This window comes from Triturus cristatus, chromosome 10, assembly GCF_964204655.1.
Source record: "Triturus cristatus chromosome 10, aTriCri1.1, whole genome shotgun sequence".
NCBI lineage: Eukaryota > Metazoa > Chordata > Amphibia > Caudata > Salamandridae > Triturus > Triturus cristatus.
Window position 1 is genome coordinate 256591809 of NC_140593.1, and position 18079 is coordinate 256609887.

At 47.8% G+C, this 18079-nt stretch overlaps 1 protein-coding gene across 1 annotated transcript in view; it reads left to right on the plus strand.

The window, feature by feature from the left end:
• The first annotated feature begins 13517 nt into the window (after window positions 1-13517).
• ITGB8 (integrin subunit beta 8) overlaps window positions 13518-18079 on the plus strand; it is a 288300-nt gene continuing 283738 nt past the window's right edge. The window contains 3 exon segments of the mRNA XM_085630937.1: window positions 13518-13814; window positions 13816-13883; window positions 13886-14251. Coding sequence (XP_085487063.1) covers window positions 13771-13814; window positions 13816-13883; window positions 13886-14251 — 478 coding nt within the window. The 5' untranslated portion in view covers window positions 13518-13770.

Consider the following 18079-nt stretch of genomic DNA (forward strand, 5'->3'; position numbering starts at 1 on the left):
TTGAGACATTCTAACCTGACAGTTCTAACCCTCTACCCTGACTATAGTGACTTTTATTTTTCTAAAATTCTAATGGGACTTAAGCAAGGCCCTAGCAAGACTTTTAGTAATTTTGGAAAAACCAATCAGAATTCTAAAGGCAATTTTTAAGAGTTCTGTTGTGTGATCAGATGGTAACCAAGTAGTCCAACAAATGCAAGTTTGTATCCCACCGCTGATCCACCAATGTGAGAAAGTGGCTCTGTATATACTGTTCCCTAATAGGTACAGGGTGTACAGAGTCCACAGTCCCCCAGAGGCTGATAGAGGTCAAAGTTAGGTATGACCTTACTCTCAAAAGTGGTAGCTTGGTCGAGCAGTAAGGCAGTACCAGAGGACAGTGTAAAGCATTTATTGTACACACTCAGTCAGCAAATGGTTTCACACACTCAATAACTGAACTCTAGGCCAATGATTTGTATATATAAAATATATGCTTGTTTTATTTTTAGAACCACAAAGGGGGTAAAAATATACTTTCTCAGAATGAGAGGTTGAATATAAATACTTTTGTTTTAAGCAATAAATTTGTGTAAACAGTCACAGTTGGTTGCAATAAACAATCCTATTTCCTAAACATAACAATGCATTGAGCTCAATGGTAAATTCAGGTTATTTGTAATAAATTACTTTTCAGATTACTTTTGGAATTCCAGGTCTGGCTCCTAGAACCAGCCTGGGGTCAGTATTCAGAATCAAGTGATGAAAGTCGACTTAATAACTGTAATGATTTTTAAATAATATTTAGCTATTTCAAAAGTTAGCACTTAGAAAATATTTCACAGAAAACATTCAATGGATCTCTATGGCAAGAAATTCAAATTGCAGGTAGAGTACTTTATCGTTACTTTAGTAATCCAGGACTGGGTGCCTAGACCCAGGACTGGGGTCCTTATCAAAAGCAGGTAAGTAATTTCGTTTGCAGAAATGGTACGATTTTAAAAGAATATTTCAAATTTGCAAAAGTAGACACTTAGAAGAAATTTCACAGAAAAGCAGACAATGGTTTCCTATGGGAGAAAAATGAGTTAGAGGTAAGTATAGTTGTGAACACTTTTCAGAGTCAGGGCTGGGCACCAAGATCCAGCACTGGGAGCTCACCTAGGAGCAGGTGAGTAAATTCGTTTTTGTCACTTGGCTGATTTTTGGTGAATTTTTGCAGTTTTGAAAAGTTCACACTTAGAAGATTTTTGAAGAAAAAGCCAGTCAATGTTACCCTATGAGGAAAATGAAGTTAGCGGTTTAAGGGTAAATACTCGACTGGTAGTGTTGAAATTCCGGGCATGGACTCAGGGGTCCCCCAGTGTCAGGTAGGTACAGTTGGTTCACCCTCAGCGGTTTCAGGACGGCCGGGTGCAGAGAGAGTTGGGCCCAATGTTATCCTATGAGGGATAGGGGGGCCTTGGTTGGTGGCTGCTGTCTGGCGAGCCACGCGGCTGTGGGAGCTGGGCTCCTGGTCACTTACTCAGGGCAAGTGGGGAAGTAGGTTAGTGTAGAGAGGGCACTGCCAGGGCCACTCGGGCGGCTGGGTGCAGGGTGCTTTTGAGCCTTAGGGCGCTCAATGGAAATCAATGGGAATGTTCCGGTTTGGAAAGAGGCTGCAGGCTCGGGGACGAGGATGTTTCAGGTGCCACCACCACTTCGAGAGGTAAGTTGGGTAGTTGTAGGTTAGGTGGGTACCCCGGGATCGGGCACAGGGGGTCGCAGGGCGCCGGGTGCAGGGGTGCCTTTTGACGTCGGGAATCTTACCCTCTGGTTGATCGCGGCTGGGGTGGCACTTGGTTCTGAGGCTGCAGGCTTCTTCCGGGATGTCGAGGGGGGTCCTTGGGTGCCGGACTCTGGGTCACAGTCGCCGTGGGGTCGTCCTCTGGGTCTTTGTCCACTCCGGCACTGGCCAGGCTTGGCTAGTGCAGAGTGTGTTGGGTCCGCGGTCCCGGGCTGGTGCCAGGGATAGCAAATAGGTTTCTTGAGTAGAGCCTCTACTCGTGGGAGTCCCAGGGGCTTAGAGCTAAAAGGTAGCCAGGTCCTCCGGGGTTGGTGAGGTTGCTGGCCACGAGGGATGCCGCGCTGGTGCAGGTTCGAGAGTCGACAGGCCGGTAGGGCTGGGGCCAAAGCAGTTGGTGTCTTCTTCTCTTTTTAGCAGCTGCAGGGCAGGTCTTTGTTCTTCTTGCTCTTCTTGTCATTTTTCTATCTGGAATCCCCGGAAGGAAGGTTCAGGGTGCCCCTAAATACTAGATTTAGGGGCGTTACAGGTAGGTGAAGGCCAGGGACCAATGGGTCCTTGTCCTGGGGTGAGTACACCCCCTATCCTGCCTCTCTCCTGTGGGAGGGGGGCAGTAGCCTAATCCTGATAGGGTAGGGCCTCCCATCTTCAAGATGGCGAGAGCCCGGAGATGTGCTTCACCTCGCCTCCCCCACCTGAGGGGTGGGGTGGGCAGGCTGGCACATCCCCTGTCCTTGTATGGGGTTTCCGGCCAAGCTTCCCGCCAGAGTGGGGGGTTGCAGTGGCCTGGGGAAACTCCAAATGGCGGCATGCCTTTGAAGCTTCCCTTTGCTCATCCTGGGGGAGGAGATTTCTCACCTCACCCAGGATGTGCATTGTTGCAGGCCCGGGAGAGCAGGGGCTCTCCCACCCAGGGGTCCAGCAACGTGTCTGCTGTGTGGCAGCCTGGGCAGCCTCAGAGCAGACGTGGATTGTAAGTTAGCTGTAAGGGGGCATCTTCTAAGATGCCCTCTGGGGTGCTTAGTACATTAAATCCTACACTGGCATCAGTGTGGGTTCAATGTGCTGAGAAGTTTGATACCAAACTTCCCAGGCTTCAGTGTTGCCAATATGGTGCTGTGGAGCTCGTGTTTGACAAGCTCTCAGCACCATGTATTCTTAAATGACAGCACTGCACTTACAGTGCCCAGGAATGGACCTGGGTACTGTAGGGGCACAGGGCTCCTGCTCCTGTGCCCACACCATAGGCGTAATGCACCCAGCTAGAGGGGTGGCTGACATATGCCTTGGCAGTGTAGGTGATGGGCATGGTACACAGTGATGTGTGCCATGTCGACTCTTTGTTTTGTCCTGCACCCAGACACTCAGCCTGCAAGGGCAGTGTGTGTGTGTAAGGGTACAGGGCCTCTGAGGGTGGCACAATGAGTGCTGCAACCCTTAGAGGCCTTCCCTGGTCACAAGGCCCTGGGTACCTAGGGTACCATTTACTAGGGGCTGACATGTGGCTAGGGTTTGCCAATTTGGAGTTTGTGTGGTTTAGGGAAGGAACATAGGCCCTGGGCACCTGATTGGCAGGAACCCAGGGTACACTCAATCGAAGTACATTCAGCAATTTAGCAAAAAGTGGGGGCATACCATGCAAGAAAGATGGCACTTTCTCACACTCTCCTGTAATGGAATCTATAAGGAAGTTGGCACGGAAACTGCAAAGTACAAAGACAGCGTTTATTAACCCTTAAGGGTGGTCCTACAATCCATACAATACCCTTCAGTATTGCATAGAGTAGCACAAAGAACTTTCGTACACGGTCCCCTTTTATACACAACAGAGGGGCTCATAAGTGGGAGGATACAACATGAGGCGAAGAATGTTACCTTTTATGGACATTTTCAATACAAGATCAATATGTGGGCGGAGCTGACATACTCCTTAAGCCCGCGAAAACATGGTCAAGCAAGGACTAACTGATAACAGATGTGGTCAAGTCTGGGCATGCGCCAGACGGACAAAGAAACTATTTATAGACTGTTACTAGGCAGATTACAAGAGCAACTAACACAAAGATAGGACTCTCCTCGTGTTGCGCACGTGGAGACATGACAATACAAAATGGAGTCCAAACTTCAGTCAACATAACGAAAGAGACATGTGTAAGGCAGGAGAATTCATGTCTTTAGTAAATGCTTAATCACATCGTATTTGCAATTTACAACACCACTACAGGTCCAGCACCAGAGGGCTGTGAGGCAATGTTGTTATTGCCGGACAGACTGGTACATCCCAGGGGCCCAGAAGTAGGGGAGTCCAGCTAGCAGCGACCCCGGTAGTAGGCCCTTGCAAGGCCCCCCCACTTGTACCGGGCCAAGTGCACAGTCAAAGTCCAAGGGCTGCGGGCTGTCCGCCTCGTGGTCCAACCCGGCCCAAGTGTTTCAGGATGGCCGCAACCAGGCCAAGCCACCGGGTAGAGTGTGGGTGGCAGCACGATGCACCACGGCAGATCGGCGATGCAGCTCACAGGGCCGAAGGCCTGAATGCCTCCCGATCGTCTGTTCCGCACCACTCCGTCTCTACCCCTCTGCGGGGGGTGCCTTATGCCTCGGGGCTCACAGTGTGAGTCGTGGTATCACCTAAGATGGCGCCCGGTTCGTGGTCATCGCCGCCATCCCCCGCATCGCAGTTATGGAGAGCCAGCCGATGTCAGGGACAGGTCCCCGTTGTGGGTGTAAAGCGAAGGTGGAGGCTGGGAGTCCAGAGATCAGGGAGGCTCCCTGCGTGGCTTGATGCGTCAGGCCCCGGGGAAATAGGGTGCTGCAGAGTGCGGTGAAGGTGCTGTGACTCACCGCCTCAACTCCCGGGATCGTCCCGCTTGGCCATAGATCGGGGCGCCTCACGGTGTGACACTCCACTCTCCGGTTGATTCCAGGGCTCCCGTGGAGGGTCTCTATGGTCCCTGGAGTTTGCCCAGGGCCACTGTGTGTCACGGGCCGATGCCCGGAGCCCCGCTGTAGATCGCCGGTTCCTCCGCTCGCCGGTCCGGCGCGGCGGAAGTGCCGTTGAATATGGGTGACGGCCTTGGTGAGGTTGACTGCTCCACCACCAGGAGCTCAGGGCCACGGTCTCGCCCCCGGAGTCACACCGGCCGATGTGTATGCCACTCTGTTAAGTACAAGACTCAGTGAAGTAGGTAAAGTTGTACTTTATTGTAAATATGCGCCAACACAAACTCCGGGGGCGGAGTAGAAAAAACAACCGATGGATTCCGTGATCAGCTGTCAACTGTCAACTGACAGATGGCAGCTGAAGACATCACAGCTGATACGGCGTATCAGCTGGGACAAACATAGATCGAAACTACGGTGTCCGCGCAGGGACACAACATAGGAACACAACACATCCTTCCCCCTAGGGAAACAAAGGAGGAAAGGAATTGGGGGGGGGAAAGGGAAACAAGTGTTCACTCACAAATGTAATCTCTTAATTTAGCCGGCGGGCCAAGTAGTCTACCAGCCCTGCTAGTCGCTACCGGTACAGCATTGTTTAAAACCGGTGGCACAGGCAACCTGCGTCTGGTTCTGTCTTCCTTAACCTGGGGAATGGGCCCATGAACATGTCCAGAAGGAGCGCCTTCGCCCTGGTTGACACTGGAAGTAGGACCCATTGGTAAATTGCACTCAAAGTCACAATCAGACGTCCGCTTGCGCAAGGATTTGCCCATAGGTTCCTGCCCGGAACCGCTGGCTGGTTCATCTGATGTGTTGGTATCAGAGTCATTCCAAGGGTGTCTAAAAGCTGATAGGTTTGAAAAGTGCCACACCCTTCCATCGCTAAGAAGAGCAGAATTGCAATATACCTCACGGACTCGCAATGGAGGGGTGTACTTATCTTGACCTTTTGCAATATGACCACTCTTCTTCACCTTGACAAAGTCACCCTCCTTAAGAACCACAGGTTTGCTTCCGTGCGTTTTGTCGTAGTGTTCTTTTACTTTGGCCTGAGACTTCATAAGCTTTTCTCGAACCTGTTTGGACGACCAATCAGCTCTCTTGGCTGCTTTGATCCAACCCACATTGTCTTTAGACAGCGGTGTCCTACCACGCATTAGCTCAAAAGGGCTGTGACACGTTGTCTCACATGGAGTGATTCTATAAGCCCAAACAGTCTTAAGTGTTTCACGTCACGATTGTAGTTCGTTGCTATTGGCAATCTGTATTATTCCCTTAATAACCCTGTTGAATCTCTCAACAGCCCCATTACCTGCTGGGTGGTAGACAGATGTGGTTTTGTGGTCAATATTGTTTTTCAAAATATAGTTTTTGAAGATGTCAGACGTAAATTGAGTACCATTATCACTTACGATTTGTTTTGGTAAACCTTCACGACAGAAAACGTTATCCATAAACTTTACAATGTTCAATGCCTCCGGGTTAATGGTGAATTTTACTTCTGGCCACTTTGAAAAATGATCAATTATAACAAAAACATACCATTTTTCTTGTCCTTCAGATATTGGACCCATAATGTCTATTCCAATCCTTTCCGAAGGCATGCTGGGGCTGGATAAGGGTTGAAGAGGTGGTCTGAAAGTTACTTGTGCTTTGTCTGATGTCATACAAAGAGCACACTCTCTCACTGTACGTTCTATTTCCAAATTGACTCCTGGCCACCAGTACATGTTTTTAACCCTCTCCTTCGTTTTGATTATGCCTAAATGCCCTTTGTGACACAGCTTTAAAAGTTTACGTCTGATATTGAGGGGAGGCACGAACTTCCCACTTCTGAGGAGGAAACCATCCTCATATGACAATTCATTTTTTACCTCCCAAAAGGCTTTGAGTTGTTCATCAAGCTTATTTTTTGTGCACCAACCTTCTTTCACCCTTTGTATGACTTGCATTATGGTGCTGTCATTATTTTGCTCCATGAACCATTCATCCTTAGATATGCCACTGTCATGTTCCAATATAGCTGCAACAGCATTCTCTTCCAAGTCGGAACATGTATCGTAGTTAGGATGACATACGGGCATTCTACTTAGGAAATCTGCGACAACGTTTTTGATTCCTGATGCATACTCAATGTCATACATAAAGTCGAAAAGGCGTACAGAAAGTCTGGCTAATCTTGGAGATGCCGTATACAAACCTTTGGTGGTGAAAACTTTTGTCAACGGTTTGTGATCTGTGGATAAGGTAACTTTACGGCCCCAAACAAAATGCCTGAAATGTTCCAATGCCCACACACAAGCCAGGGCTTCACGCTCAATAACCGAAAAGTTATCTTCTGAAGGAGTGAGAGAGCATGATGCGAAAGCTATAGTATACTCCACACCCTTGGAGTCTTTTTGTGAGAGCACTGCACCTAACCCTTTGTTGCTCGCATCTGTTGTCACAAAACTCCTAAGTGATGTATCAAAACCTTGTGGAGGTAGAGCGGAGCACATATCTTTTTTTATATCCCTGAAAATCCTGTTGCAGTCATCAGACCACACAAATGTATTCTTCAATTTGAGGAGTTGACTCAATTCATATGTTTTGTGTGAGAAGTTCCTTATAAACCTCGCATAGAACTCCACCATTCCCAAGAATGATCTCATTTCATCCTTGTTGGTGGGGACAGGCGAGTCCTTGATGGCATCCATCAATTCTTTTTTGGGGCTTATACCATCTCCTGTAATTTGATGTCCCAGGTAGTTGACCGAGTTACTTCCAAATTTGCATTTACGATATTCTGCAGTTAATCCCTTTTCATTTAATATTTCAATGACTTGCCTTACTTTTTTGTCATGCTCCGATTTTGTTCTTCTCATGACCAGAATATCGTCTTGATAAATGAAGATGTCTGGGATTCCATCAAAAATGTTATGCATGAGCCTTTGGAAGATTGCAGCCACAGAGGCTAGACCAAATGGGACACATGTAAATCTGTAACACCCAAACGGTGTTATGAACGTTGTGAGTTTCTTGCTGTCTTTATGAAGCGGCACTAGGTGATATGCCGACTTCAAATCAATCGTAGAAAACGATTTTATGCCTTTTGGTGTGGCCAGCATTTCATTGATTTTGGGTAGGGGGTATTGTTCGATCACTATGTTTTTGTTAAGATCACGCAGTTCCACACAAAGTCTTAAATTGCCATTGGGCCGTTTCGCGACTACTAAAGGCGCGACCCACTCTGAAGCCTCCACCCTCTCAATTATTCCTTCTTCCAGGAGACTGTCGAGTTGTTCTTTGACTTCTTTTTTTATAGCAAAAGGAATGTTCCTAACTTTATGTACCATAGGGGTGGTGATCGGTTTAAGTTTTATTTTGTATAGGTACCCTCTCAATGCACCAATTTTTTTGCTGAAAACACGTGGAAAATCTTCAAGTAGGCAAGTAGGCTTTTACTAAAGTCTCCCTGTTCTGCTATGCTTAACACAGGATCTTCTTTCCTCGGATCCAGAATAATTCCGAGATTACCCTGGTCCATCCATCCCAGGACAGACGGACCTACCCTCAACACATAAAGTTTTCCAGAGGATTCCCTTCCTTTGTAAGCAAAAGTGAGATCTCTGTAGCCTCGCACATCAATCGGCTCACTAGTGAAAGACTTTATTACTATGTCTGTTTTTTTTTAACTTTCACCAATTTTCCCTTTACACTTCTCTGACCACACTCTTTCATTTATAATGGTATAGGGTGAGCCAGAATCTGCCACAATACTTATATTTATACCACCAATGGTCATGTTACAAATAGGTTTTTTCGTTTTGGTAACATTCACATATGCAGAATTTTCGTTTTTTCCATCTTCAATATTGAGGACAAACATGTGCATATCGTCCTCCTCAGACAAATATTGTTTGAACTCATTAGTTTCAGAAACAATTTTTACTTGTTTTGTTTTTCGTCTGTTGCATGCTTTTGAAAAATGTCCTTTTACCCTACAATTCGAGCATTTTACCTCACGAGCAGGGCATTTTAATTCATTTGCCAAATGGAAAGCACTTCCACACCTGTAACATCGCCCCCAGTTCTTCGTCTAATACTTCTGGTTTTGCATTTTATGACCACTTTTACTCCAACTGTGTTTTATGTTGGTTTTTTGATCGCTCACTTTATTTACACTGTCTCTGTTTTTTTTGTGTTTATCTTCAGAAAGGACTGCCTTAGCACAGTGTCCAGTTAGTTCAGCCTTGCGTGCTATGTCTATGATATTTTGCAACGGGTATTCACCTTTGGCCCACAGGTTATCTTGGATATTTTCATTCGAGCCCTGCATTACAATTTGATCCCTGATGAACTCATCGTGGAGTGCACCGAAAAGACAATTTATTGCAAGATTCTTTAATGCTGAAACATAGTCGTCTATCGATTCTTCTTTCCCTTGTTTCCAGTGAAAACATTCGTAGCGATCCACACCCACGCAAACTGTTGGTTTATAATATGTGTTCAAGTCATCAATAGCATTTTGAAAAATGTCACCTTCATTCTCAGCCCTAACCTTTTTGTTAATGGAGTTATACACTTTAATACCACCAGCTCCTAGACAGTGCATTGGCATCTTGTATTTTTTTTCTGGTTTAACCTCATCATCCTCCTCCAATGTAGAAATATATTTTCGAAAATACTCCCTCCATTCCTCCCATTTTAGTGTTGGTTCGCCCCCCCCCACGTAAAAATGTTTCAGGAGGAGACAAATTCCACACACATCCTGATGCCATGTTGTGGTGTGCTAAAATATAGAACGCTGAAAGAATGTACCAAAATTGGATATACAAACAAGGGGAAGATGGGAAGGTCTTGAGGATGATAAACAGTCAAGTGTGCATCATGTTACATTTTTGAAGTACGAGGAGGTGAGTCGTAACAGTGGGAGTGCTCAAAACAAGTATAGTTCTGTGTATATCCTTTAATATCTAATGGCTGGATAACCTTTAGAAGTATTTGCTTTAGAAAAGACAAAACACTGGAGTAATGGAGAAAAGAAACCTGTCTGCACTTGTTTGAAAATGCTTAAAATGTACATTACTTCCCTAGATGCATGTTCAATAGCTGTCGATTGTAAGCGAGCACCGCTTATGTTATTACCTTTAATTTTCTTCAAGCACGATGACTGAAGTGCAGGTGACGCTACGAAGCGAGGTTGCTATACCGCGCACAGAGTGAAAGTTAATTTTGCTCAAAATGGCGTCTTATGTCGTAGCACCTTGACTAGACCGCTAACCTTGTAAGTAAAATGGAGACTTGACGTTGAATACGTCACCACGCGTACGTTGCAGGAATGCTATTCAGCTGTGAATTGACAGTTGGAAATCTGTTGGTCCGTTGTTGAGTGACAGTTGATTCCGTTGTAGCGGAGAGTTTTACAACAAGTTGGTCAGTAAACTTGCGCACTTCAGATTTGATTCGCCAATATTTCTCAATAACATTGCGACAAGGTTGATGCTTGAATAATTCGATATGTTTCAAATTTTAGTAGATCGGCACACGTCTGTAGTGAATACACAGGAAATCTTCAGGAACACAAACTAATTCCAGATATAGAATTATCCGCTTGTGCTATTCGTTTGAATCTGCGTGCAGACATGAATCGCCGGGAAGTCTACTTGACAAGGTCCATAACGTAATCATCCACTTATAAATATTCTTTCAAAAAGATGATGAGTACGCCAGCTATTTTCTTTTAAGTTTTTACAGAGAAATTCACTGACCTTCCAATTATTTAGACGAATATTCAGCTGAGAAGTCCTTATTATTATTATCCTTCAGGTGTGACTCCACGAATTCTTTACTTATTTAATTCTTCACAGAAATTTTTTTTTTTTCCTTTAGTCCATAAATTCCTTTGTGGTTTCCTGTGTTGGCGCTCGTCGCCAAATTGTTAAGTACACGTCTCGGTGAAGTAGGTAAAGTTGTACTTTATTGTAAATATGCGCCAACACAAACTCCAGGGGCGGAGTAGAAAAAACAACCGATGGATTCCGTGATCAGCTGTCAACTGACAGATGGCAGCTGATGACATCACAGCTGATACGGCGTATCAGCTGGGACAAACATAGAGCGAAACTACGGTGTCTGCGCAGGGACACAACATAGGAACAACACACTCCCAGCTTCCGAGTCAGGCTCAGGTGTCGGCAGCCATATACAGGGTCGCGGAGACCTGGGAACAGCCCCGGCTGATCGTCAGTCGATCCTGGGTGCCGTAAAGGAGTGCAACAATCTCCTGTGCGAAATAAGGCCACAGGCCGGTGCAATGAATCGGCGGGTGGAGGACAGGAGACAAAGCACGTCTCAGCTCTCCGCCATCTTGGCCACGCCCCCCGAGATCTTCATTTATAACAATTATTTTTGTTGTGCTCGTGTTTCTCTTGAGACCATTTTACTGCCAATGGGTTACAGGGAGCTAAGCAATGGCTGCCATAGGGTATGGCCAACTCTGCCTCTTCTACAGTTTAAAATGATGAGTGGACTAGAGGGGCGACGATCACGGCAATTTGTGTAATTCATTTAGTTTCAAGAAACTGTCTGCATAATGGATTTCAGCACCACTGCAATGCTGTAGGGCACAGCAGGTGAATCATGTTTTGTTAGGTGAGGGGGCGCACTCATACACATTTGCCTAAAGTAGCAAACACTCCTGGGCTTACTCTGGGTCACAACTTTTTCCTGGGACTTAGCAGGCCGTCGCAGGGGCCTAGCTATTATTAGTGCTAGGGTGCAGTGGCACCATAGCCCATGTGTGCCCGGAGGCCCTCGGCTCTCGGCATCCTATCTAAGTCTGTCTTTACTACTCAACCGAGAGGACACGGGGCGCACTTCTGTTACGCGCATTAGAGGTCTCGGTGCCCCTGCCACCTCATTGGTCCTAAGGGCTGCTTTTTTTTTTTACTTTCAATTATAATTCATTCACAGCTTATGTTTTCAAAAGAGTTAATACCGAAATGCTGCTGATATCGTATGGAATTTGTAAAATGAAAGTGTGCAATTATTTGAAAGAAAACGATTGGCACATATTCGGTAAGGGGCTCTTTCGTGACGTGCATAGGAGTTCTTCAAACCGAACATCCTGCCACAGTATCTGACAAAACAGGGAGAATTGTCCAGAAAGGGCATGTGGTTCCTCTCATTCGTGCATCCTTCTCTGCGAAAGAGTATTTACTGCCTGTAAAATGAAGTAGCGTTAGCTCGCTTTCATATAACTCGTCATAACACAAGCATGTTTGAGCCAGGTGTATACATATACTCTTTTCGAAGTTGCCAGCCGTGACGAGCACCTCCCCTGCTGCAGCCCCAAATATAAAGCAGTTTCTTTGAAACGGACACGTGTGTCTGGGGTAGGCCCTGAGTGGAGCCAACTTTATGTCCCGAGTTTTGGATTAAAGACTTGAAGGGAGCAATTAGTATTTCTACTCCAGTCCCAGGCCAGAGTCCGGCACAACAGGAGGAAAGAAAGAGAAAGCTACGGGGCGACAGCGTGTGCCGCTGACGCACTCAGAGCCTCACAACAAGCGGGAATGGAGTAGAAAGAACGGCCGGACCGGTGACTTCATGCTTCACCAATGTCCCGCCCACGCTCCGCCCCAGCCGTGCGGAGCCGGTCTCCCAGCAACCTTGAGAGCCAGGCCTCGCCGGCAGCGCTATGAAGGGCGGGGTGAGGCGTGGGAGTATGGGGCTTGTGCGCGCCCCCAGTGCCAGACACCGAAGCACTTCACTCGCCCTCGATCACAGCGCACTCCCCAAGGGCGGCTCGATGCCACGCCGAGCGCCTGCCACATACCCGCACAAGCTAACTGTTTTTTGTTCCAAGAAATGTCGGACCCAGGGCTACTTTCAAGCGCTATCCCTTGTGCCACTGCCGCCTGTTTTCCGAAATCCCTAAATTCTGACGCAGACTGTGGTCGCACAGTTTGACTCCTTTCGCGCCTTCTCAAAGTACTTCACCATTCCTAATATTACCTCCGTCCATACTATTAGATGTTAGAATTAATGGCTAGAGTGGCCTGTAGGGCAATCTAGCAGTGACATGAAGGCTGGCCTGGCAGGTCAGTGTGTGGGATGGGTTTTCTCTGTTTGTGGGCTTCTTTTGTGGAGTTGTGGGCGGTATTTACTGTTGAATTCTCAATCCTCGCAAACATTGCCTGCAGCAAGAGCAAATTGCATGCGTTCCCTTATACCATCAACATACGGATACAGTTCTTTAAATGGGCAGGTGCTGATTACCTGCACATCTTTAATTCGAAAGGGAAAGTACCTGTGCTGCTCGGCACTGATGGGAGAGTATTAACACTTCTCATGAAATTAGTGAGTACCAGCACTTCTCGGCACTTCTGTATTTCCATTTAAAGCACTGACCTATGCTATACAGCTTGTTTTTACAAGTTCTGAACAGCTCGATTTCCAAATGTGGGGGACTTTTAAGGTAGCTGGTTCGCAAATGTGGAGGGGACACTTTTATTTGGTACCGGCGCCTAATTTCTGTCCCGATTCTCCCTTGTCGGGATTCTGCTGTCTGGCATGAGTCTGCTGCAGGCTGATGTCGGGATGCCCGTTTACCGTTTGTCAGGATTCTGATGTAAGCTCTCACAGTATTTTGGTGTCCTGCCTGTCAGGTGGTGCTGCGCATCCTGTTAGAATTCCGTCATACTGTCTGAGGTCGGCATTCTTCTGTACTGCCGGGCGTGCTTCTTCGGTGTGGCATGGTTTGTTCATCCTGCTGCTGCATGGTGTGATGCCGGGCACCAGCGTGCGTCCCAGTTATGATATGTGGAGTTAAACCAGGGGACGGCACGCGTGCAGTTCTCCACTCTTTCCCTTCTCCAAGTTGTGCAGGGAGAGAGAGCGTGATGTTGCTGGGGTGGGGGTTCGTGGGGGTGACGCCTCTTCTCCTCCACCGCTCTTTCCCTTTGTTTTCATGAAAGGAGGAGGGGCGAGCGCCGCGAACCGAAGCACCGAAAAGTCCCCGTTTCTTCAAGGCCACCTGTGCGATCAGCATTCAAAGGCCAGTAACTTTCTCTTTCTCTCATATGATTAATACGCCCAGCGCAGGCAGGGAGCAACAAGCGCCCTTTGTGTGGCGTGAGCCGGTGCCCCCCTGGCGGGGCTGCAGCCACTGAGCCGCTTTGTCTTCTCCTCGCTGCTCGAGCTATGCGCTGGGCTCCCCGGCCGGCGCCGCGCTTCGTCCGTCCCCGGGGAGCAGCTCCTGTTCCCTCTGTGCCGCCGGTGACCCGTCATGCAGCTGGGAGCCTGCCGCTGTCCACCTTCCGCGGCTCGCAGCTCCCCCTGGGGGAGGATCTGGAACATCCCCACGTTTGAAACCCAGGCAACGCCAACATCAACGCGCCTCGGCCCGAGGCGCCCCTGCCCCGCGCTGCACTATGTGGAGGCAGCCCCCCGTGACTGCTGGAGGTGGAGGGGCCGCGCCGAAGCCCTGTCAGAGGCCGGGTCCCGCCACAGCTCTCCTGGCCCTGTGTCTGCTCCCGCTACTCGCCGGACTCTGTCACTGTGGTAAGTGTTACTTTGAGTTTTGGTTCTATAGTGGGCTTCAATAAAGCGCCTGCACTTCCATCCTGGCTTCTCTATGGACTAGTATAGCAATATTGCATTTGCACTTATATAGCGCTTAGTACCCCTAACGAGGCGTCAACCTAGAATATATTCCACTTTCCAAACACACGTCTGTTTACGCTCACATTAGTCGGCTTATAAATTGCAAATTAGTAAATTATACCTTGCAGAAAATACTCAAGAGAAAGCTACCACTCGATGAGAACACTCCGAAAATAATTTGTAAATAGTAAATTATTATTTCAGTAATGGGAAAATTGCCTAACAAACGACAATATGATTCCCAGGTAGCTAATGTGAGAGGCGCACTTTGTGGGTGCCCGAGTGGCCCCACGCTAGTCTGTCGCACAGCAAGTGTGGCGCATACAAACCATCAAGTTACACGTTTGCTGCATTCAGCACCATTTGACCCTAGTGTGTCAATCATATTAAAATGTATTTTATGGCGCTTTCCCAAGTCTTCCAGGCACTCTAATGGATACAGAGGTGTGAAGCTGTCGATGCACACAAGTATTTCCTGCATCATTTGCTATCGAAACGTGGCGGTCCATCATCATTCAACAGATAGCGTTTCAGTCACTGTGGTGCGTGTAATGAGAGAGTAAACATCACCCCACTCCCCAGGTCCCCTATAACTCTCCCTAGCTGACCATCTTGCTCGTGGCCTTGGATGAAGGAGAGGTCGAAATTTAAACTTGAAGCCAGTAAGTGACAAGTGTCGTGTCTTTCCGGCTGATCGAAGCTCCCCCAAATAGAATTGCATACCCCATCCAGGCTGCATGTCATATTCCACGCGCCTATCGGAATCAGGTTACGGTTCGCACCTGTTATAAAGTGAGAGGCCAGCAACTTCAAATAGACCGGCCGGGTTTAATCTGACGAGATGGTGTGCCAGGCCAGATTGTGCGTACTGCTGCCAGAACCACCCGTTGAGCGGAGGAGTGTGGCAGCGCTGCCCCGTGAAGTCATCCCTGGATGCAGAAGTCCAACTTCAGCACCAGAGGCAGTATCCCCATGCATGAGTTAGTTTCATGGGTGTGTGTGTGGGAGGGAGTAGTTTCGGGGCTCATATGGTCCTATGACAGTTTAACTCAGTGCTTGTTTTAATATTCTGTGCATGGACACGAAAACAGTTGGAACACGGCATGGATTCTGGAGTGCTGCGGAGAAATCTCCCTCACACACTCCACGTGATGGTCTGAAGAGTGAATACAAAGTGACACAAGTCAGTGCATCGGTGCAGAAAAGTAGATGAGCGCCCGCGGGATAAGAATTACACTTTTATTGTTAAAAGCAAACTTTGAATGCAAAAAGTACACCTGTCGATGCATTTTTACAGCCGCACGTGGGACTGGGTGTGGATCTGTTAGTGGCGCTAACTTCTAGTTTCAAAAACCTACAGGAATATTAACAACTTTTAAGGGCAGTTTGACCCCGCCAGACTTAAGAATGAAAAGTCTCAGTATAGTGTCTAGTTGCGGGAAGTAAATTCTGAAGTGTCGGTAGTATTGGTGTCAAATTACGCTTTCTGTGTTGGAAACATTTTCCGATCGGTGCTTGAAGTTTTGTTTTTGTATTTCCACTTACTTGGGCCCCCGGAGTGATTCGGTGTGCTGGTGTACAACGTGGAGTCTGTCATTTCGGTACGGGCACATTAAGAAAAGTTTAGTCCGTTAATAGATGTGTGAAGGACGTGAGATATTGCCGTGCTCGGTAACCGGCAGCATTTGGGGTGTCTGACAGTCCGCTTTTGCCTTGGATTAGTTAAGGTTGCAGTGGCAGTGACGTGATTTAAGATAATAGCGGCGAGGGCCCCCTGTGACGTGATTTAAGATGATGGCGGTGAGGGCCCCCTGTGACGTGATTTAAGATGATGGCCGTGAGCCCCCCCTGTGGCTCGGCTTCTCTATGTGTCCCTGGCAGTTCTCCCGCTGCTTTGTGGTGGAATAGGCCACAAACCGGGGCTTGTGCAAAGCGGCACACTCGCGTGAAGTGTAACTTCACGCATTGAGGTGAAATTTCTCTAGAACCGGTGTTTCTAACCAGAGAGTTGTTTTCCTTGAATCACAGAATATTTTGCAAAACATATCGCCTCGTCGCTCTACCATAAAATGACAAAACGAGAAATAAGTATGCGGGGCAGGATCGGAAACCCAAATCACCCCTGGCTAAAATGTCCAAAGCGGCCCCGCGCTGCACGGGCCGCAACTAGAATCGGGCCAAGGAGCTATGGCTGGGTCGATGCAGCTCATGTGAAGCAGCCTCGCCCGCAGCCCACCAGGAAAATACCAGCATGGCACAGTGGCATGGACGGCCCTGCAATTACGCCTCTCAAGTGTTTGAACAGGTGCAGCAGCAGCGCCAAGGCCAGAATCTCACAGAGCGCGTGGGCACCATGGAGTTAAAACCGTAATAACATTTTGAGGGGCGGGATTATATAGGCACACTTGAAAGTGGTAGTAACACACACATACCAGGTGTGATAAGAGTTTGTGGCATTAATACTCATTTACCAAAAGTTTTTATACAAGAAACGTGTGTCCTGCTGTAAGAAGCACAATCGAGTTCCTACTCTATGTAACTCTGGTATTACAGTGCGATCTGGATGAAAGGGTTGCTGAGCCAGTGGGTGCCGCCGGCCGACCCAGGGCTATGTCTAACAGAGGCAGGACAAGGGGACAAAAAAAGGCCCACAGCAATCGATGGTGACCATGAATGCTATGGCCTCCCCACCACACCAAGCACAAACCTAGCCCTACTGTAACTTTAGGATAAAAACAGGAGTATCATTTACATCATTCAGCCAACTCTCTAGTAAATGCACCCCAAAACACACAATAATGTGGAGTTAAATTTATGTGAGGAAAATCTTGCTGAAAATGTGTTTTATGTCAGTTTCTCCCCCTGTCTGATGTAGGAGTTAGCTTTACAGGGGTGTAGCACACAATGATGGGGGAAGGAAGCTGCAAAACATGACGAGGCCCCTGAGTCTCCCATTTCTCACCAGTATCCTTTGGCCTTGGGCTGAATGGGTGCTCCTTGAGAGATTGGGGACGCTCTGAAGTGTTGGGGCTTCCTGCCTGCTGGGGATGCAGGGGACAGCGTTATGCTCCTTGGTCAGCACCAGGCGCGCAACACCCATTGGGCTCACCGGGTTTTAGCCCCCCCCTCCCCTCATAGACAGCCTCGCGGGCTGGCGTCCGTCTAATTGCAGCCGGACCCGAGTACTTCACAGGTCTTTAAAAGACCATTTACTCGTTAATGAGGCTTTTGTTGTGTTTTCACCCCTTCTTACAGCCACTCTGCCTATGTCTGGAAGACTTAGCCCCCCCGAAATCTTTTTCAGCCCCCCCCCGAAATTTGGCTCTAGTTGCCCGCCTGGTTAGCACCGGGGGTGTTTCTCCCATCTTCAATGTGGTATCACTGTATTTATTATGTGGTAGTAATGCAACTCAATACGTTAGCAAATGTTACATTTGGGGCAATAATTTGAATGCCAAAATGGAAGGAAGGGGGGACCAGGAGCTAGTTGATGGTCCAGTGCCCCTGCTCCAAACTTACCATGAAGTCAACAAAGGGGGGGGGGGCACTGTTCCAAGGTAAGTGGAGCAAACAGTCACTCGCTCACTGTATGGAGAAAAAATATGGTAAACAGGATAGAAAGGGAAGATATCTAGGTCTAGGACTCAGTGGGGAAGAACAAGTCTTGTCACTTGTAGCCCTCACACACCCCGAAGGATGTCATGCTTCATCATCGGGCAGTTACTC